The sequence below is a fragment of the Mobula birostris genome, chromosome 1, assembly GCF_030028105.1.
Source record: "Mobula birostris isolate sMobBir1 chromosome 1, sMobBir1.hap1, whole genome shotgun sequence".
Lineage (NCBI taxonomy): Eukaryota > Metazoa > Chordata > Chondrichthyes > Myliobatiformes > Myliobatidae > Mobula > Mobula birostris.
The window spans coordinates 96,955,492-96,978,795 of record NC_092370.1 but is presented as its reverse complement, the minus strand read 5'-3'; the positions used below and the strand labels follow the sequence as shown (position 1 = coordinate 96,978,795).

Below are 23,304 nucleotides of genomic sequence, written 5' to 3'. Positions count from 1 at the left end.
ACTGAACATGTAGACTTTTTTTTTCTTGTCATTATTCCCTAAACAATACAGTATAACAACTATTTACATAACATTTACATTGTATTAGGTATTATAAGTAATCTAGAGATGGTTTAAAGTGTACGGGAGGATGTGCGTAGGTTATATGCAAATACTATGTCATTTTATATACGGGACTTGAGCATCTGCAGAATTTGGTATCCGTGGGGAGTCCTGGAACCAAAACCCTATGGATAAGAGTGGTGCAGCGGAAGCGTGCTGGGCCCATAACCCAGAGGTCAATGGATCGAAACCATCCTCTGCTATGTTTTCTGTTAGTGGCAGCGCTTATGCATCCTCGTGTTTTAAAACACAAGTGTGTCATATTATATTCGGCACAGCCAAGAAGGGCCAAAAGGCCTGTTTCTGTGCTGTAGTTTCTATGGTTTCTATGTGGAAAGCCAACTGTAGTTATGTTTTGCGCTGTACTGCAACAGCTAAATTACAAATTTCACATCGTATAAGTCAGCAATAGTGAACCTGATTCTGATTATGATTCTGATAGGAGTGAACTAGATAGGTTTTCACAGTCAATTGATAACTACATGATGATAGTAGCTGATACCAGCTTTAAATACGGAATGTAAGTTCCTTGTTGCAGTTGGATTCAAACTCTTCCCTCCTGGAGTCCAGTCCTGGGATGATTGTCCAACTACTTAACTGCTCTGTAATCTACCCTGTTTATATGTATTAAATAAAAACAGATGGTAATCAGTAATGAGAAGGGAGAGGACAACTGGTTAAGTCCAGTCTTTTGGGAACTATTTGTAAAATGGTATCACCAGCATGCAGCTGTGGTACGTAGTTGGTATACAAACACCATGGTGCAAGAACAGAGCTGTGGACCAAACTGTAGATTGGTGGATTAATACCATCTGACATTAGCTGACCACATTCTTTTAGAAACCTCTTAAGTTGCAATTAAACATGCAATTAAACATGCAATTCAAGAATGTGTATTCTTGAAGAAAAAAATAAGGAATGATAGTAATTGCAGCAGCAAAAGGAAAGAAAATATGCATTATTTCACAAAGCAAATATAGACCTTGATGGTGATTAGAGCTTGCTTCTTATGTACACTTTAATTTCTGGATGAAGAGTTAATGTACTATTAGATTAATGTACATCTGTAGAAACCTTCAAGGAGGATCTGCATACGCTTTCTGGCAGGGTGCTGTGATAATCTTAGCATGGACTCTGCAGCCGATGGAATAAATTGCAATTAATTTTAACTTGGTTATGATGAAGCATACTGCTACTGGTTTTTGACACTAAATAATAATAAAGATGTCTAAAGACTATTGGTAATGCTTTGTGAAACACAAGATCCACCCACCACCCACGATGCTCATAGTCTTCACCCTGAATGGATCTATACCCTTTGAGGAAGGCAATTTGACTTTCATATCTCCTCACTTCTGTCTCTGCAGGAGGTTAATGAATGATTTTAAGGAAATCAGCACAGGATCTTCCTTTACTAATTTAATGAGTAAGATGCCATGATTGTACAATGTAGAACAGGAACAGGACATCAGACAAAGTACAGCATTTTAGTATCATTTCAAGTGCAGATTCTATGGGTTTTATAAATGTTTGCTCATTCCTGATACTTGCAGCTCCTCCTTCATGACTTGAAGCCACTGTCTGTGACTGTTGTATTTATTTACCAGTCTTTCCTGCCGGATTGCAGATCAATCCAGTGACAGTTTCTTATGTATAAATCTGGCTGTGTGGGGTGTCAACGATATCTATCTGTGTTGTGCCAAGCCCAAAGCTGTAATCACACAACAGCAGTTGGACGGCACTTTCCAATGTGAATCATTGTGTTACGATCAGAAATGGGAATAAATTCTGATTTTCACATTGGACCCTCATAGTCTTGGCTATTTTTGAGCAGTAGTTCTTGACTGTTGTCTGAGGACTTGGAACACAGAAAAGGTCTTTCAACCCATATCTGTGCCGATTGCAATGCCAAATGAAACTACTCCCATCTGCCTGCACACTCATATCCCTCCATTCTCTGTATGTTCATGAGTCTGTCTGAATACCTCTTAAATGCCACTATCTTTTTTCTTTACCATTACTGCTGGCAGTCTATTCCAGGCAACTATGTTCTGTAATTAAAAAAAAAATTAACCCAAACATCTCCTTTAAACTTCTTTCCCCTCTCACTTTAATGTTAGGCCATTCTTGTGGTCATATGAAAGACATGCTTACGTTTAGTAAATCGTGATTTCTGGACAGATGATGCAGATTGACTTGATTTTGAAATGTTAACAAGAAAATGAAAACAACGGTGACATGGAAGCGAGCACAGTCAAATAAGTCTCACATGTAATTGAGAAAGCAACAAGCAGTGTGTCTTTTGAAAAAACAGATTGACTTTTGGGGGTGAAATTTCAAGACAGTAGAATAGCTCAGAAAGTGAAAGAAAAAATGACAATGCTAAAAAAAAAATAGCAGGTCAGGCACTCTCCACGGGAAGATACACAGTTAACATTTCAGATTCAGGGCCCTCCATCAGAATTGATTCTGCATTTCTCATAGTGTCACGGTTCTGATGAAGGATCTTTTTCACAGATTCTTCTTGATCTGCTGGGTTTTTGCAACATTTTCTATTTCTAGTTTGGATTTTTAGTGTCAGCGGTCTAGGTTCATTTTCATTTACTGCAGGGACAGAATTGGTTGTTGCTGAAATGGAGTTGGGGGCTTAGTAAGAGGGTAGATGGTGACAGCAGGGGTCTGGGCTGGGGATGGGCTTGGTGGGAATCCAAGCTAAGTGAGCATAAGCTTCTTTATGAACATGAAAAGTGTATGGCATCTTGTCAGAAGAATAAGTAGCAGTCTCTTCAGCCACACTGTCAGTTCTTACTGGTCTATGTGTGAAGTTCTTTTTATACGCATAACTATCTTTCCACTTTTGCCTGTGATCATCCATTTGAAATTTATTGGGAGACTGTGACAAGCACACAAACTTTCTATCCTATAAAAGCATGTTTACTGCAAGCTTCTGTTGTTGGAGACAAGTTTCTTTTTTCCCCCTATCTTGCTATTGCATGTTTGACTCACTATTACACGATCTATTAAAAAAAGGGAAAAAATAATTGTGAATATACAGAAAAACTCCTCCATTTGGGTAGATTTTTAGTCTGTTGACATTTTTCATCTTAACATTTGTTTTATTGGGCCCTTAATCCAATGGAGTAGTTTAAAAACCAACAGCTGTAAGCTATCAGCAGTGGTGTTATGCAACCAGTGTTCGATAATTTTACTAGGAAACATAAAATATGGAATAAAGTCTCATGAAATTTAATGATATGAAACAGGATCAAAAGACTGAAGTTGAGAATTAGAAAAAAAAATTAGTTATCCAAACAGTATATTCCATGCTGATTTTTCTCCATGTTAGAATGTATTTGCATTAGGAACATAAACGTACTTTGGTTTGATCAAGCTAACAAAGCACAATTTGTTTAGAATACATTTTCTTTGAATTATATCATAGTTCAATAAAAATAATATTACACCCATGGGTGAAGCTAGATTAGAATCTGTCAAGCATATTTATGCAGTACCAGAATAGAGTGGAGGAGCAGAATAATGTGCATGTGGAAATTGAGGGTGAAAAGTTGGTTATTGCCCTTCGATGAATCAGATCTGCTTGATGGCTTCCACGGCTCTGCCGATTTTCATGATCCAAAGATTCTTTGTGGAAATGTGTGCTGTTAAATTTTCCAGCAGGTGTTCGGGAAAGAATGACAAACATCGAATAAATGACCACTTATCATAGTCCCCAATGTACTACACCTGTATCTTGGCAAGTAGTCCCAGCAATGAGCAGCTGGAGTATCAATTATACCTTCCTAATGGGCTGATTTGGAGTGTCATATGCTGTAATGTTTATCTAATTGACATAACTGCTTGCTAAATAGTATCAAAATGCACTTAATTACAAGATTAACATGAAGTTGTACCCCAGTGTACTGCAGCTGACTTTCTAATGTTGAATGTCAGGGAGATGAGGGTGTCACACCACATTAAAAAAATGATGATTGAAGAAAACATGTACGTAGCACATCAGATGAAGTGTTTTTGTCTGTAGATTATTGGAGTTAGTTCAGCTCCATGTATCTGGAGCGACCCAGGCCAAATACAAAAAATCAAATACAGGTCGACCTTCACTAATCTGGCACCATTGGGACCTGAGGAGTGCCGGATTAGTGAAAATGCCGAATTACAGAAGGATCACATTAAGCATATCAGTGCCGGATTATCGAAGGAACCGGATTACAGGTAGTCAGATTAGTGAAGGTCAACTGTTCCAGTTTGTGAGGCTTCTGCATAGAGCCTATATTGTCGGAGGATTCACTCTGTGCTTAGCTTTTGGAAACAGACCATGGTGGGACAGGGGAGCATGCTTCCTCTAATGCCCTGCCCTTCCCTCTGTCTTGATAAATGCATTAGCCCCGATGTTACTGGAATTGAATAATAAGTGGGAGAGCCTGGTCAGGAACAACGGCCTCAAACAGAGGAGGAATTAGAAAGCCACAAAGCATATGTTTTGATTTTGATATTTTAATGATAATTGCTTGCTAACAGTGGACACAAATAATTACTGACTGAAGATAGGGCCAGTGCTCCTCTGAATAGTCCTTGGTTGTTTCTTTTACACAGTAGGTTGTAATGATCTGAAATACATGATTTGAAATCTGATGGGCACAGATTCAGGAGTGGCTTTCAAAAAAGAAATGGCAGCACCCATCATGAGGGACCTCCCCTGCTATCACCTAGGATATGCCCGCTTCTCATTGCTACCATCAAGGAGGAGGTAGAGGAGACTGAAGACACATTCTCAACATTTCACAATCAGCTTCTTCCTCTCTACCTCCAGATTTCTGAATGGACAACAAATCTATAAGCACTACCTCACAAACAAGAGAAAATCTGCAGATGATGGAAATCCGAGCAACATGCGCAAAATGCTGGAGGAACTCAGCAGGCCAGGCAGCATCTATGGAAAAAAAGTGCAGTTGACGTTTCGGCCCAAAACGTTGACTGTACTTTTTTCCATGAACACTACCTCACTTATTTTTCTCTTTTTCCATTACTTATTTAATTTATTTTTTAAAAAATTATGCTCATTGTAATTTATAGCTTTTTTTATTATTATGCATTGCAATGTACTGCTGCCACATAACAACAAATTTAACAATATATGCCAGTAATGTTAAATTTGATTCTGATTCTGCTAAGCACTTAATGTTGGAAAAATATACAAAGCTATCAGGAAAGATGAGAGGTTTACTGGGTTATTCTACAAATGATCTAATGAGGAGTTTCAGACCTGAAATATTAACTTTATTTCTCTTCCCGCAGATCCTACCTGGCCTGCTGAGTGTTTTTTGCATTTTCTGTTTTTATTTCCAATTTGCGGTGACTGTAGTTTTTATTTCACTTTATTTATTTATTTATTTGTTGCTCTCCTTTGAGCTCACATAATGCAATAGGTCAAACAGCTTCCTTCTATGCTAGTTTGATGCAACTTTTCGAGAAAAAGAAGAAATTACAAGTAAATGGATTACAGTTAGGAAAGCTAAACAGGAGAGACATATTGTAAATCTAACAATCCCCACGTCTTTGTTTCCATAGTTATTCTTTTCTGATGAAATGTACACCCACACAGGCAGATGGAATTAAATGGCAAGAAGTGTGATCTGATGCATCTTGGAATGGAGAATAAGGAGAGGCAACAATTTAGAAATGGATACAGAGGTCTGAAAAGTATCTACTGCAATCTGTGAAGATGGTGAGACAAATTGTTACTCAGTGAAAAAGCAGGACAAAATTCTTGGTTCTATTTGTACAAGTATGGAATACAAAAATACAAAAGCACTAGGTCCTTTTTCAAAAGTAAGGCATTTATGCTTCCCTTCAAAAAGCAGTGGGTTAGGCTTAAACTAAAGCATTACATCCATTTTAATGTGCCACATTTCAGGAAATATGCCAATACTCTATAGAGGGTTCCGAAATGTTTCTTCAATCTCCATCTTCAAAAACACTTCACAGGCTCTTAAGCACTTTGTGATATTCTGAGGAAGACAAATTTGTCTTCTTTTATGAAGATCTTTAATCAAGAGGAGAGAGTAGAGAGGCTCATATTTCTTGGCAGACAAGGTGAAAGGAAATTTAATCATAGTGTTAAAAGCTATGAAGAGTTTGAAGTTTAAAGAGAAATTGATTCCACTGACCACAGGCTTAGAACCAGATCTAAGTTAAATGATTAAATAATCAAAAAGGGGAATGAAAAGAATTGTTTTATGTAATGAGCTATTATGATCTGTGTTTCACAGCATTAAAGCATAGAAGCAATTCCATAGTTACTCTCAAAATGAATTGGATTGATCTTCAAAATAAAAACATACATAGAATAATGGAGAAAAATTGCTTGTGTGCACCCAATTTGAAATATCTTTCAATGATTTGAACCTGATGGATACTCCCTTCTGTGCTGCATGATTCTGTGAATTACAAGTTTCAAAGTCAGTGCAGTTTAACAGTGATCTTGCCAAAATATGTATACCAAATACCCCAAATAATGGATTCTCTAAGAACAAGGATATTGTAAAAGTAAAGGGAAAATCTCGTCAGTTTTAATGGTTGTATGATGCTGCTCAATGCAAAAACGATTTGAAGAAAGAAAACTGCCTAAAGGCAGCAGTTTTTGTCCAAATTTACCCATTGCTTAAATATTGTGCATAGTGATTGTTTGTGCAGTGGGATAAAGTTCTGTATGGCCTTCATATCTTATAACCTGTTGGTGTCACCTTTTCCCTGATTTTCTTTCAAAAAAATTACTATTAAATTTTGGAATTGAACAATTGACATTAGGATGGAGACTGAAACATTTAGTGTTCAATGTTCAAAATTTCAAATTATTTTTATTGGCAAAGTACATGTACTTTAGCATATACTACATTGTCTTGCAAGTGTGAGGTGTTTTGCCTTGATTATGGTAGGGCTTACACAGTGAATGGTAGAACACTGAAGAGTGTGGTCAAACAAAGGGATCTGGGAATACAGATACATAATTTTTTGAAAGTGGAGTCACAGATAGATAGGGTCATAAAGAGTGTTTTTGGTGCATTGGCATTCATGAATCGGAGTATTGAGTATGGGAGTTTGGATGTTATATTGAAGTTGTATAAGACATTGGTGAGGTCTAATTTGGAACATTATGTGCCGTTCTGGTCAACAACTTACAGGAAAGATGTTAATTAAGATTAAAGGAGAACGGGGAAAAATTATAAGGTTGCTTCTGGGACTTGAGGACCTTAGTTATCAGGAAAGATTGCAAGTTAGTACATTAGTCCATGGAGCATAGGAGAATAAGGGGAGATTTGAAAGAAGTATACAACATTATGAGGGATATAGATTGCTAAATGTAAGCAGGTTTTTATTTCCATTGAGATTGGGTGAGAAGAGAATTAGAGATTAGAGGTTAAGGCTGAAAGGTGAAATATTTAAAGGGACCCTGAGGGGGGGCTTCTTCACTCAGAGGATGGTGCGAGTGTGGAACAAGTAGCCTGTGGAAGTGGTGGATGTGGATTCAACTGTAACATTTAAGGGAAGTTTGGAAAATTGCTTGGAAGGGAGGAGTATGGAGGGCTATAGCCCATTTTTGTGTTGATGGAATTAGGCATAATAACAGTTTGTGATGGACCGTAGCACTTTGTCACTCTATGACTCTATGTGCAAATAAAAAAAACAAACAAATCACGTGGTGATGGCTGATTTTAATTTACTGCTCATTGTCTAATTGAACTGTATCAGGCTGCAGAAAAAAACAGTTCATTGCTGTTGACAAGTTATGCAACAGGTGAGATGTACTTTTGGCCAGGAGCAAAGCTGAGTTTTCCTTAACTCTCGTCGTGATTCATCTTCATTGTGATTTATTGTGTGTTTCCATGTACATTAAGTGACAACATAATCACAGAGGTAGCTGCAAGCACACAACTACCTATTCCTGAAGTAAGGATATCAGGCATGTAGTGTTTGTTTTAAAAGCCACTAAATAGACAGCAGTCAAGTCTGTTTAAGACTACTGAGGGAGTTATATATTCTGATTGCCTTTGAATCCAAAGTGATGGTACTGACAGAAATGGAGAATTTTTGGAATTTTCTATTTTGAAGCGGCTATATATTTTCACTCTGCTCTGATAAATTTACTCTTTCTCTTGAAATAATAACCATGCTCATTCTTTATGATACATTTCCATTTCTGGAAGGTAGTATCGCTAACGTGCTTGCTTTCAGAGGGTCCTCTGCCACCAGGAAAGACCAGAGCCAAGGCTGAATAGGACAACAACACTTGTATATTCCTGTCCAATTTGCAAAGCTTTGAAATGTATTGCTATTTTTTCATCATTGGTGGGTTTAAATCCTGGAAACTTTACCCGACAGTAATCTTAGTAATCTCCTAAGGTAGTGCCAGATCACTGTAGGGTGGCAATTGTTATTTCTTTGTTCAAGGAAGGGAGTAGAAATAACCCTGGGAATGAAAGACCAGTGAGTCTTACTCAGTGGTGGAGAGAATTTTTAGAGACAGAATTTACGAATATTTGGAGAAGCATAGGCTGATTAGGTATATTCAGCATGGCTTTGTGAGGGTCAGGGCATGCCTCATGAACTTGTGAATTATTTGAGGATGTGACAAAGTACATTGAAGGTTCAGCAATGAATGTCATGTATATGGATTTCAGTGAGGCATTTGCTAAGGTTCTCCATTGTAGGCACATTCAGAAAGTGAGGAAGCATGGGGTCCAGGTAAACTTGTTTGTGTGGATACAGAATTTGCTTGCGCATTGAAGGCAGAGAGTGGCAGTTGGTGGATTGTATTCTACCTGGAGGTTAGTGACCAGTGGTGTTCCGCAGGAATCTGTTCTGGGATGCCTGTTTTTTGTGATTTTTATAAGTGACTTGGATGAAGAAGTGGAAGGGGGTTCAGTAAATTTGCAGATGAGTTGAAGATTGGTGGATTTGCAGATAGTGTGGAGGGTTGTTGCACCATAGGTTGCAGTGAGACATTGACAGGGTGCAAAACTGGCCTGAGAAGTGGCAAATAGAGTTAAAGCCAGAAAAATGTGAAGTGATTAATTTTGGAAGAATGTGCGAGCTTTAGAGAGGATATGGAGGAGATTTACCAAGATGCTGCCTGGACTGGAGAGTATGTCTAATGAAGAAAGTTTGAAGGAGCTAGAGGTTTTCTTTTTGGAGTGAAGGGGGATGAACAGTGACTTGGTAAAGGTATACAAGATGACACTAAGAGTGCCTAGCCAGAATCTTTTTCCCAGGATGGACGTGGCTAATAGAAAAAAACATAATTGTAATGTTTTTGGAGGTAATTATAGGGTGGGGATGTTAGAGGTAAGTTCTTTATACAAGGACTGGTGGGTGTGCAGAATGCCCTGCCATGGCTGATATAAAACTGGAGGGCTCTGTAGAAGAGAAGGGTTAGATTGAAAGATCAGTACCACATTTTGGGCTGAAGGGCCTGTACTATGCTGTAATGGTCTATGTTCACTATTCTATCTCCTGCCTCAACCAGAAGAACTGCAGCAAATGAGGAAAGTATTTTACTACCACCTTCTGAAGGGCATTTGCTGGTGATGCTGCATCTGAAATAGTGAATAAAAGGAGGATATTTGGGAGGGTAGGAGTAAATTAATCGGAACGGATACAAGACTAACATAGAGACTAGCCTGGTATGGGTCCCAGGTTGGTGCAGGAGTCTTTGGAGTCTCCAATGATGTATGCATTGCTCTTAGGACAGTGAGCTAATGTTTTAGCCCAGTTTACTAAGTGGCTTATTTGATACAGAAAAGCTCACAATCACACTCTATTGCTGAAAAGAACAAAACAAAGGCCTTATTGAAAATGGCCATTCATCCTGATTACTGTGTAGATCAATATGCAGTAAGTGTCAGTTATTGAATTTATTTTGAAAGATATTGCTTTAACCAAACAAAAATAGTCTTAGATGTTTTTCAAAGTTATCTAATTTACTGCAGTTCCTTTTGAATCTGTTAATCTTCGGTTGATTTATCTGTCTGCCTATCTATCTATTTATTTATTTAGAAATTTTTGAAAACTCTTTAAAAGTACCTGGATCTTCCCTCAATAAGCTTTCGTAACAGCTTTGTTTAAGACCTAGCCTTTCCCTTTGCTATACAGAGCATGTTTTACAATGATTGAAATGTTATGCAAGTGAACACGTTTAGAATTTGGCAGCACTTTTTCTTAGCTTGTGTCGTTGTTACTTGTTTACTTCTCTGTGGTTCTGAGGCTGGATTACCTTCAGTAGACATGTAAAGGTACTGCGAAGATATCACCAATGCCTTTGTTGTAAAATTCTTCAAATTCACAGAAAACCTACCAAACCAATGACAGGCTGATACCCATGCTGTTACAGTTGAATAAACTCTATTCAACTCAGTTGGCTACAGAGGGCAGGCCATGTAACTTGCAAGCCCATTACCAGATTATTATGAGTTCTGTCACAGGAAATTACCAGAGAAAAGAGAAAATATGTCACAGATGTGTTTGAAGACTCCTTAAAAAGTGGCAGCATTGCCATTGACTCTTGTGAATCTCTGATCCATGACTGCTCAAAGTGGAGAAGGAACATTTGGCATAGTATTAAGTACTGCTAGTTTGTGTCTTGACAGGTTAGAGAAGTCCAGTGTAAGACATGGAATTAATTTTTAAAAAATTACAAATGCTGGGAATCTGAACTGAATACAAGATCTGAATTTGAACTGGAAACACAGCATATCAGGCGGCATCTCTGGAAAGAGGAACAAATTTAACCTTCAGACTGAGGACTAATCCTCAGAACTGGGAATGCTTTTACCTCTGGTTTCTCTCTTCCCTAGGTTCTAATAAAGATTTCTTGACCTGAAATGGTAACTGCTTTTCTCTGTCCTCAGGTGCTGCCTGACTTGCTGAGTGTTTTGAGCATGTTCTTCTGTGTATTATATGAGCAGTTGCTGCTTCTTATTAGAAGAGCAGTGGTGGAAATGTATAAATGACTCACCTGCTCACCCTATCAGGCATGTCCTGACCTGTCTGTGAAAGCATCTGCAAAAAGTATCTGCACTCAGAATTGCTGCAGAATTCATAAAACTGGTGTGGAAAGAAGTCACCCTTAATCCAAATGATGACAAAGAAGAAGATAAAGATGAGGATAAAGATGATTCCCATATTCTGAGATTTATGCGATTATTGGACTGTGCTTTATTTTGCTTTCATTCTGCTTTTCTTGCTTTCTTTCTTGTGGACGGTGGGCAGGTAGCTGATCTGTTAATTTTTGTGTGTGGGGGGTGTTGGGAGCTTGGTGCTACTGTCACTGTGCTTTTCTGCAAGTGAGAGGGTTAAGGACTGTGATTGTGGCAGTTTTTTGCTGCAGGAAGGGTGGAATTTTTGGGCTCTGTGAGGTTTGTTTGTTTTCTTTTTCATGTGGGGGGAGTTGATGTCTTTTCTCTCATCAACACTCATGGTCTTTTGGTATTTAATGGCCATCTGGAGAAAACAAATATCGGAATTGTATTGTACATGCATACTTTGGCAATAAAATGAACCTTTAAAATGAACCTTTTAATATCCCAACCAAATTACTGCTGCTTTAGGGCAAATAAATGCATATATAATAGTGCTCTCTTTAATTTATGTAGATTGTATTGTTGTACCACAAGCCATACCACAATAAGTGTAGAAGCTTGGAGACAAATTTGGGTCCTTTGGAGACAGGAAAATCTATAATGGGGAAAAAGGAGACGGCAGAAGAATTCAATATATACACTGAAAGTTCAGGAGACACTGGAAATCTTGAGCTATACACACAACTCAGCAAGTCAGGTAGCAGATATGGAGGGGAATAAACAGTGGACATTTCAGCCCAAGACTCTTCATCCAGAGTGGAAAGGAAAGGTGCAGAAGCAAGAATAAGATTAGGAAAAGGAAGCACAAGCTGGTAGGTAATAGGTGAGATAAAGTGAGGGGGGAAAGTATGTGTTAACAACAACCTATTGAATCTTGAAAGGCTTAGATAGAGTGAATGTAGAGAGGATGTTTTCAGTAGGGGAGAGTCTAGGACCAGAGGGCATAGCCTCACAGTTGAGGAACATGGCTCTAGAATGGAGATCACGTTTTATTTTAATCGGAAGCTATCACCTACTACAGAGTGAAATCAAGTGGCATGGGAGACAGCAGGGCTTTGCTTCCAGATGAGCTCAATGCCTTCTATGCTTGCTTTGACCATTAGAACATGGAGGAACCATTGCAAAGCCCTACATCTTCTGACGATCCTCTGATCCTAGTATCTGAAGTTGATGTGCAGGCTGCCTTCGGGAGGGTGAATCAACAAAAGCATCTGGACCCGATGGGGTACCTGGCCTTGTACTACAGACTTGTGCCAACCAACTGGCTGGTGTGTTCACTGAGATCTTTAATCTCTCACTTTAGCAGTGTGTGGTGCCCACCTGCTTCAAGCAGGCTTCAGTTATATTGGCGACCTGCCCCAATGACTATCGCATAGATGCGCTTACATCCACAGTGATGAAGTGTTTTGAGAAGCTGGTGATGAAACATATCAGCTCCTGCATGAGAGACGTAATGAGAGGGGTTAAGCTTGGTGAAATCTCATCTAGAATACAGTGTCATTATACATAAGGGATGATCCAACGGCCTTGGAACAGTAGCAATAAAAGCTCACTAGATTGATTGCTGGGATGAGAGTGTTTTCCAGTGTGGAATGATTGAGAACTCTCTGGGGTTTATAAGAAACAAATAAAAGTCTTGAATTTATATTTCATGCACTCAGTTCACCGGAAAATGGTTTACAGCCAATTAAGTACTTCTGACTCACAATCACAGTTGTAATATAGAAAATGTCAAAGAATGAGAGATGATCTCTTGGAAACATATAACATTTTCTGAGGAATCAACAGGGTAGAAGCTGCTACTCATGTCCACAGTGATCAGAACGAGAAGTGATTGTCTCAGAATAAGAGGACTACTGAATGGGTCTAAGAGCAGAGAGTAGTTCTTCATCCAGTGAGTTAAAAAAAAAACTTGGGATTCTCTACTCTTTGAACACCAAGAGAATTAAGAATGAGGGGAGCAGGCAGGAAAGTGGACAATGTACAAGATCAAGCTGTGGCTTGGAGGTATTAGATTAAAAGACCATAAGATATAGGAACAGAATTAGGCCATTGGACCCATCGAGTGTGCTGCGCCATTTCATCGTGGCTGATCCAATATTCCTCTCAGCTCCAATCTCTAGCCTTCTCATCATATCCCTTCATGTTCTGACCAGCCAAGAATATATATCAACCTATACCTTAAATTTACATTAAGACTTGACCTCCACAGCTGCCCATGGCAAAGAATTCCACAGATTCACCAGTCTCTGGCTAAAGGAATTCCTCCTTAATTCCATTCTAAAAGTATGCACCACCATTGTGAGGCTGTGTCCTCTGATCTTAGACTCTTCCACCAAAAGAAATATCTTCCCCACATCCACTCTGTCAAGGCGTTCACTATTTGATAGGTTTCAATGAGATCACTCCTCATTATCTGAATTCCAGTGAATACAGGCCCAAAGCCATCAAATGCTCTTCATATGACAAGCCATTCAATCCTGGAATCATTTTCATGAACTTCCTTTGAACCCTGTCTAGTTTCAACACATCCTTGCACAATTGGCAGTCCCTGCAAAAGGACTCTCATGTTGCTTTACACCTCAGTGTTTTTTGTATTTTCTCTCTGTTTAGAAAATCACCAATCCTTTCATTTCTTCTACCAAAGTGCATGGCTAAGTGGTCTATAGTTTCCTTTGTTTTCCCTCTCTCCTTCTTGAAGTGTGGGGTAATATTTGCAATTTTCCAGTCCACCAGAACCAAAGCAGAATCTAGTGATTCTTGAAAGATCATTACTAATGCCTCCACAATCTCTTCTTCCACCTCTTTCAGAACTCTAGGGGTGTACACCATCTGGTCCAGGTGACTTATCTACCTTCAGTCCTTTCAGTTTCCCAAGAACCTTCTTTCTAGTTATGGTAACTTTGTGCACTTCATGAACCTGGACATCGGGAACTTCCACCACTAACGTCTTCCACAGTGAAGACTGACGCAAAATACTTATTTAGTTCGTCTGCTGCTTTGTTGTTCCCCATTACTACATCTCCAGGGTTATTTTCTAGTGGCCTGATACCCATTCTTGCTTCTCTTTTACACTTTATGTATCCGAAGAAAATTTTGGTGTCTTGTTTAATGTTGTTGGCTAGCTTACTTTCGTATTCCATCTTTACCTTCTTAATTTTTTTTTAGTTGCATTCTGTTGGTTTTTAAAAGCTTCCCACTAATTTTTGCTCTATTATATACACTCTCTTTGGCTTTTATGTTGGATTTGACTTCTCTTGTTAGCCATGGTTGTGTCATCTTTCCTTTAGAATACCTCTTCCTCTTTGGGATGTATATATATCCTGTGCCTTCCGAATTGCTTCCAGAAATTCCAGCCATTGCTGCTCTGCCACCATCCCTGCCAGTGTTCTTTTCCAATCAATTCTGGTCAACTCTTCTCTTGTGCTTCTATAATTCCCTTTACTCCACTGTAATACTGATATAGACTTTAGATTCTCCTTTTCAGATTTCAGGGTAAATTTGATCATTTTATGATCATTTTCCTGTAAGGGTTCTACTACCTTAAGCTCTCAAATAATTCTCGTTCATTGATCAGCAACCAGTTCAGAATAGCTGATCATCTTGGGCTCAACCACGAGCTGCCCCAAAAAGCCATCCTGTAGGCACTCTAGAAGTTCCACCTCCTGTAACCCTGATTTTCCCAATCTACCTGTATATTGAAGTCCCCCATGACTGTGGCAACATTGCCCTTTTGGCTTGCATTTTCTATCTCCTGTTGTAATTTGTAGGCCACATCTTTACTACTGTTTGGGGGTCTATAACAACTCCCAACAAGGTCTTTTTACCCTTGCAGTTCCTTATTTCTATCCACAGTGATTCAACACCTTCCGAGCATGTGTCATCTCTTTCTATTGATTTGGTTTCATTTTTTACCAACAGAGTAACACTGCCTCCTCTGCCTTCCTGCCTATCCTTTCGATACAGTGTGTATCCTTGGACATTAAACTCCCAGCTATCATCTTTCAGTCATGGTTCAGTGATGCCTACAACATTGCACCTACCAATCTGTGTCTGTTCTGCCGTGGTCCTCTACCTTGTTCTGTATACTGCACGCATTCAAATACAACACCTTCAGTCCTGTATTCATCCTTTCTGATTTTGTCCACCTTTTAAGTTGCAGTTCATCCTGTTGACTGGCAATTTTGCCCTATCAACAGCTTCTCCTCACTACGCGTTGCCTCTGTTTGTAAACCAGCTACCTGATTTTCTGCACTATCACCCGCCTTTCCTACGATATTTCTTGCATTGAAATATATGCAGCACTGGATGCCAGTTGCACTATGCTCAGCATTTTGATTTCTAACTTTGTATGAGGCCTTAACAATATCTACCTGTACAACATCTCCACTAATTGTTCTGGCACTCTGGTTACCATCCCCCTGCAACTCTAGTTTAAACCGCACCATGCAGCTTTTACAAACGTTCCCGCTAGGATGTTAGTCCCCCTGCAGTTTGGGTGCAAACCCTTCTGTATTGGTCCCCCCCTCCCTAGAAGAGAGCTCAATGATCCAAAAATCTTATGCCCTCCCTCCTACACCAACTCTTTAGCCACCTATTAAACTGTGTAATCTTCCTAGTTCTGGCCACACTAGAACGTGGCGGGTAGCAACCCTGAGGTCACAACCCTGGAGGTCTTGCCGTTTAACTTAGCACTCTGAACTCCCTGTGCGAAACCTTACCATTGGGGAAACTGAGCCATTAAAGAGTCATATGGGACCCAGGTCATTTTCAAGAGTCAAAGATTAGTTATAAGGATATTTATGCTGATGTTCTGATGCCGGAATTATGTACAGTCTCTACAAAAGTGGGAGCATTTAGGAAACTAACTCCATTGCTTCAGAGCTATAGGCATCTTCAGCCATGTTTCTGGCTTATGAGCTATTCAGGTTACAAGCTCCACAGTATCCTGGAGAGGACTTTTATAAGCATAAGTTCAATGCAGAGAGAGAGTTGCCATAAAGTTATCATTAACCATTGGCACAGAACAAAGGAAAGGATCCATTATTACACCCTTTTCCAGTTCTTACCAGTTTGTGACATAGCAATATTAACAAATGTATACATCCATTATATGCATACCAACTGGGCGTTTCACAAAATTCAGAGAATGGTTTTTCCATTTCATGGACAGCTGACAGCACTTGGGTCTCTCCTTGATGCAAACCAGACATTTTGTCATCTGTCCCAGCATTGCTTGATCTTGTGTATCCAACTGATAAGGAAGGCCCAGCTGGCCAGTTCTTTTTGTGAGATGATAGAAATGGAACGTGGTGAACTCTCACAATACCGAGTCGGTTTTCCATTTTGTAACATAAATGTGACGAGTCGTAATTTTGCCACTACTTGTCTAACTGTTATGATCCTGCTTTCACTTTGGTCTGTCACCAAAGACTCGAACAGATTTCCACAGATGTGCCATGGGGAGCATTCTGACTGGTTGCCTCACTGTCTGGTATGGAGGCCCCAAAGCACAGGGTTGAAAAGAAAAGCTGCAGAAGGTTATACACTCAGGACATCACTCACCTCTCAACCATTGTAGACATTTTCAAATGAGGGGGCCGCAAGAAGGTGGCATCAATCACTGAGGACCTTCACCATCCAGGCCATGCCCTCTTCACGTTACTGTGGTCAGGGAAGAGGTACAGGAGCCAGGATTTGGGACAACTTCTCCCCATCTGCCAACAGATTTATGAATGGTCCATGAACAATACCTCACTATTTTGCTCCTATTTTTTCAATATTCCTAGTTGTGACCTATAGTCATTTTTTTGTGTATTGCACTGTACTGCTGCTGCTCAACAGGAAATTTCATGACTTAGGTGTAAGTGATAATAAACAAGATTCTGATACTGATTCTTCAATAGTGGCATCTTTTGGCACTACCTGTTATGTTTGTATTGCGTTCAAAGGAGCAAATAAATGATTTTAAAGAACATCTCGTCAAAGATTGATATAAATAATTAAAATTTTGCAAGTGATTTTAATTATCATTAAACTTTTGTAACTTGTCATCTATGATTTTTGTTGGTGATGTTATTGCATGAATAGTTAATGAGCTTGCATTACATTCTACTTTCCTTATATTGCTGCCTGTTTAAAACAAATGCCTCTATTTAACTGGAAATGAATTGGGGGTGATTGATTTGAACTGCTAGTTGAGATTAAATCAGATATACTAGTGCAAGACTTGTTGTGTTAACTGTTGTGTTTTATAACTCCAAAACATAGAAAAAGCTAATTGAAAGGAAAACAAAAGAGTTGGGAATGCAAGTCTAACTTTGTTTTTACTTTAAGCAAGGTGCATATGTATAACATGGTGGCATAATAACATACGCAGTTTACATATTTTTACATATAACCGGCAATGGATTATGTAAACAACAAGGAATGATTAATCACAGAATATATTTACAATTCTATCTTAAATATTACTGAAATATTAAATACACAACACTATCCCGTTTAGGCCTAAATATTTAATCATTGTGGAGGCTTTCTCACTCTTGTGGTATAATATATTTCCTGATTGGGTGGCGGGGGGGCCACTCTGCTTGGTAAGAGAGACTTGTGGCTGTGAAACAATCTCAGGTTCTAGTGCCTCCTCTATGGTGGTTGTAGGAGTTGTCTCTGGGACTGCAGGAAATAGATCTGACAGCTCTGGAGTTGACTCTGGACACGTTTCTTCTGGATGTGTTGGCACTGTGAATAGTGGATGGCAAGTTCATTGGAAGATGTGGATTATAATGTGTGAGTATAGTCTATCGTCACCACTTCATTGACCTTTTTGAAATTCAACTCACACTCCTTTGTTCATTGACATGTTTTCTCAATCTGTGGTAATGAGTTCAAGGGATGGAGCACAGTAGTCAGGTTTGGCAGGAACCTGTTATAGTAATTGACAAATCATGGAAGGTCCACATATCTGGCACATCTTTAGCCTTGGGGCATCTAACACTGCTTGAATTTTCTCAGCACACTTGTGTAATCGTTGTGTGTCAGTAGTGTGACCAAATTAAGTGATGCTTGGTTTGAAGAATTTACACTTGTCATGTATTTCTCTGAGCCCATAATCTTCTAATCTTTAAAAAAATAACAACTTTGGAGACGTACCTAGTCATCCTTATCAGTAACAATGATGTCATTGGTTTAACACTGGGTGCCTGGGCAGACTTGCAGCACCTGGACAACAGCTTTCTGCTGGAGTGCAGGTGTAGATGCTACTTCAGAAATCAGTGATAAATCCCTTTATGAGTGTTTATAGTGAGAAACACTTTGGACTCTTCTTCCAACTCCATCTGCAGGTAGACCTCAGCTAAGTCCATTTTGCTGACATGTTTCCCTCCAGAAAGATTTGTAAAGATATCCTCTATCATGGGAAGAGGGTATTGATCTAATTTCAGCACTGGGTTGATGGCGATCTTAGAATCACCACAGATCCTGACAGACCCATTCCTCTTAGCTTTGGGGACCAGTGGCTTTGCCCATAGGCTCTACTCAACCTTGGAAAAAATTCCTTCAGCCTCCATGCGATCTAGTTCACTGGCTACTTTATCACGTATAGTATAACCGGGCAGGTTTTGCAAAACTTGGGTGTGGATTTTCATTTAACACTATTTTACCCTTGATATGTTTTGAGTTTTCCAGTGCCATCCCTGAACAATGTTGTGATATCACCCAGTATCACTCTTATTTCACTTGACTTTATTCCAGGGGATGTGGCATGCAAATTGTAGATAGATCTCCAATCAAGTTGTAGTTGTCTCAGCTACTCACATCCTACGATGCTGGCCCTCCTGTTTTTACCACATATAAGCCCAATGTGGCTTGTTGGTTGTTGTATTTCACAGTTACAAATGTCACTCCTACAGGTGTTATTTCTTCAGTATAATATCCGAATTGGATATTTGCAGGGTTCAGTTTAATATCTTTGAAATACCATTTAAACCCATTTTGTGGAATTGACTAAAACAGCTGAGCCTGTGTCCAATTCCATTCTAATTAGTTTGCCATTCACTTCTGGTATAAGCCAAATTGCTTGTCTCCAGTTAGTTTTCACATTGTAAATCTTAAGACTGCTCAGTTCTGAGTCACTCATTATCAGAGTTTTCATCAACAGCATTCAGAATAGTGCCCTTTTTGAAACTGCAATTTGCCTTTTTTATCTTTTTCTCTTCCCTGTGTAGTCCATATATTTTTGTCTGCCGGACCTGTTCTTTGTATGTGTTCTACTTTGTTGCATTTTTTTTTTTTTTTGCAAGGCTCACAGTTAAACCTGGATTAGTCTGGTGTTTGTGACCCCTTATCATAATGGCAGGACAATTTGTTCAGCCAGGCAGATTTCTGTTTGTACATTACAATTTTGTTCACACTCACTTTCATTCCTGACTGCAACTGCATTTTCTTTTAACTCAAACATTTCAGTATGCTTCAACAGGTAGGTAGTGTTCTTGGGTTCATTTTAGAAATATCTCATCGCCACTGTTATGTTTTGTAACTTCAAAACATAAAAACTAATTGAAAGCAAAACAGAGGAGGTAGAAATGTGAAGCTAACTTCATTTTTACTTGTAGCAAGGCATGTAGACATGATGTTGGCGGAGTAATGATGTATGCTATGTATCTACTTTTACACACAACCTGCATTGCATTATTTAAACAACAACAGATGATTAATAAAACATAGATTTATAATATTACTCGAATTTTGCTGAAATATTAAATATATAACATTAACCATGCAGTAAGTTTCTTTCTTTTATTACCCAACAGCATCACAAATCGACCCCAATGAAATACAGGAAGTCTTTGAGGAGCTTACAACCAACATTTTCCGCATTAACTCGAATGGTGAGTTTCCCTTTCATCTTCTTGGACTGTGTAATGGTTCTGCCTCAGTTATTGTTGAGATTGATTGGGTAAATGATTGACTGGAAATTGAAGATCAAGTGAGTCCAGTTACTATTCTTGATAAACTGTAGTCAGGCTTTTATAAATGCAAAGTATTTATTGACATATGTGTATCAGCCATTGAATTAGAGGTGGCAGGGTATGTGATTCATAGCCAAGTATATTGTACAGGAAACAGTCTTCAGAAAATAAACCGTGTATAAAGAGTGCAGTAAAAAGAAACTTCTTCCAATAAAACAGTTTAATTTCCTCCCAGTGGCACAAAATGCAGTGATGGGTATGTTGTTACCTTTGTACACGTAATCTCAGCTTCAATCATTCACATCCATACGGACACTAAGATTGATTTGTAGGTGACCTACCTTATCCCTGGATATTGTGATGTCACCACATGATGGATGTCCAACAATTCCGGCCTTCCTTTCAATCTAGACAAAAGAATCTGCAATCATGTGGGTTAGATTCCGATGTCCTTTGAATGAAGAAGAAGGACTCTGAGACTGAGGAAGAAGGAGGAAAGAGAAACAGGGTCAGTAAAAATTGCATTGTGTACTTAGGATTATTTACTTAGGATATGAGCTTCTCACAGTATCAATGCAGAACAACCATTTCCCATGTAATTTCCCCAAAACTGGGACCTGGCTGTAGAATACTGAGTGCTGGCCTAGTTCTTAACTGAACTACATTGGGATTCTGGATTTTCAAACACAAAGGCCTAGGATTTTGTGATTAGTAGTGAGAATCCACTGAAGCAGAAGATTACAAGTACTGTCCAGCACAGCATGTTTGAAAGGTAACAGGCCTCTTCAGCTGACTGACTTAGCCTTGAAGTAATGCGTAGACTATACTGAGACACCAGTTGGCACTTCAAACTTCCATTTTAGACTTTGCTGAGTATGCAAGTGGTTCAGAGCTGATGCCTTCAGCTTCACAAGGACAGGCAGGAGTATCAAGTTCAATGTTTTGTTCAGTTTTTCCAGTACTTTCTAATAGTACCTTCTGTTTTCAACCTGTTGCTTTCCTTGCATGATTGGTTTTTGTCTTTCATCTAAAGACTTAATTTTAAAGTAAATGTTTAATATCTTCCTTGATAACTAATTAATGCCTGTTTCAAGTTATCGTCATGTGTTAACTGAGTAGTTGTGAATGTTGTTGCAAATGATTGCATTATGGCCATGCAGATTAAATTAAACCAAATACTCTGTTTTATAGGTTGATTGTGATTTATTTTTACTCACTCTGCAAGATTACCGTGTTGACTATAATATAAACAATGTTTCAGTAAAATACAAATCGGTTGATTGGTGAAACTATTCCCAATACCATTGTCTGTACTGAGAACATTAGAAACATAGAAACATAGAAAACCTACAGCACAATACGGGCCCTTTGGCCCACAAAGTTGTGCCAAACATTTCCCTACCTTAAAAATTACTAGGATTACTCATAGCCCTCTATTTTTCTAAGCTCCATGTACCTATCCAAAAGTCTCTTAAAAGACCCTATCGTATCCACCTCCACCACTGTTGCTGACAGCCCATTCCACGCATTCACCACCCTCTGCGTAAAAAAACTTACCCCTGACATCTCCTCTGTATCTACTCCTAAGCACCTTAAATAGTCATTTCAGTCCTAGGAAAAAGCCTCTGACTATCCACACGTTCAGTGCCTCTCATCATCTTATACACCTCTATCAGGTCACCTCTCATCCTCTGTCGCTCCAAGGAGAAAAGGCCAAATTCACTCAACCTATTCTCATAAGGCATGCTCCCCAATCCGAGCAACATCCTCGTAAATCTCCTCTGCACCCTTTTTATGGTTTCCACATCCTTCCTGTAGTGAGGCGACCAGAACTGAGCACAGTACTCCAAGTGGGGTCTGACCAGGGTCTGATATAGCTGCAACATTACCTCTCAACTCCTAAATTCAGTTCCATGATTGATGAAGGCCAATACACCATATGCCTTCTTAACCACAGAGTCAACCTGCGTAGCTGCTTTGAGCGTCCTCTGGACCCGGATCCCAAGATCCCTCTGATCGTCCACACTGCCAAGAGTCTTACCATTAATACTATATTCTGCCATCATATTTGACCTACCAAAATGAACCACTTCACACTTATCTGGGTTGAACTCCATCTGCCACTTCTCAGCCCAGTTTTGCATCCTATCAATGTCCTGCTGTGACCTCTGACGGCCCTCCACACTATCCACAACACCCCCAACCTTTGTGTCATCAGCAAATTTACTAACCCATCCCTCCATTTCCTCATGCAGGTCATTTGTAAAAATCACAAAGAGTAAGGGTCCCAGAACAGATCCCTGAGGCACACCATTGGTCACCGACCTCCATGCAGAATATGACCTGTCTACAACCACTCTTTGCCTTCTGTGAGCAAGCCAGTTCTGGATCCACAAACCAATGTCCCCTTGGATCCTATGCCTCCTTACTTTCTCAATAAGCTTTGCATGGGGTACCTTATCAAATGCCTTGCTTGGTTGCTATTGCTATTGTTTGGTTAGTGTTTATAGTTTGGTTTATCAAAGTCATCCCCAGGTTATTAACACCTGCAAGTACAAATGAGCCTCCAGAATATTATGAAATCAAAAAGTCTGACTTATGTATGTATGTTTTTTCTATGAATGACACAACTTATTTCTCTTCCCCTCTCTCTCTCTCTCCCTCTCCCTTTCTCTTTCTCTCTCCCTCTCCCTTTCTCTCTCTATCGCTCTCTCCCTCTCCCTTTCTCTCTCTATCATTCTCTCCCTCCCCCTTTCTCTCACCATCTCTCTCTCCTCTCGCTCCAATTTCTTCACTTCTAGTAATTGTTCTTTCGTATCAGTCTTATATAGATTTGATGCCATTCATAACAATAGTGTAGAGGTGGGATTACCATATTGAATGATTTTTGTGCATTTATGACTTATGGACACCTATACAAACAGAGGCTTTTCAGTATCTGTGGACAGTATGTATTGGAGTTCAAAATTGTACGTTTTTAATATTAATGAAGAGTTCCAGACAGAGAATTAAACACTTGGAGTTCTGGTTTGAGTGTTTTTAAAGCAGTCAGAGAGAGCTGTAAGAAACTGATGACATCT

At 39.2% G+C, this 23,304-nt stretch overlaps 1 protein-coding gene across 4 annotated transcripts in view; it reads left to right on the top strand.

Moving 5' to 3' along the window:
* Positions 1 to 23,304, top strand: part of tsnare1 (T-SNARE Domain Containing 1) — a 997,034-nt gene that overhangs the window by 286,891 nt on the left and 686,839 nt on the right. For all 4 annotated transcript variants that reach the window (XM_072267235.1, XM_072267104.1, XM_072267180.1 and 1 more), the window contains exon 3: positions 20,066 to 20,143. In XM_072267235.1, coding sequence (XP_072123336.1) covers positions 20,066 to 20,143 — 78 coding nt within the window. The remainder of the gene's footprint in view (positions 1 to 20,065; positions 20,144 to 23,304) is intronic.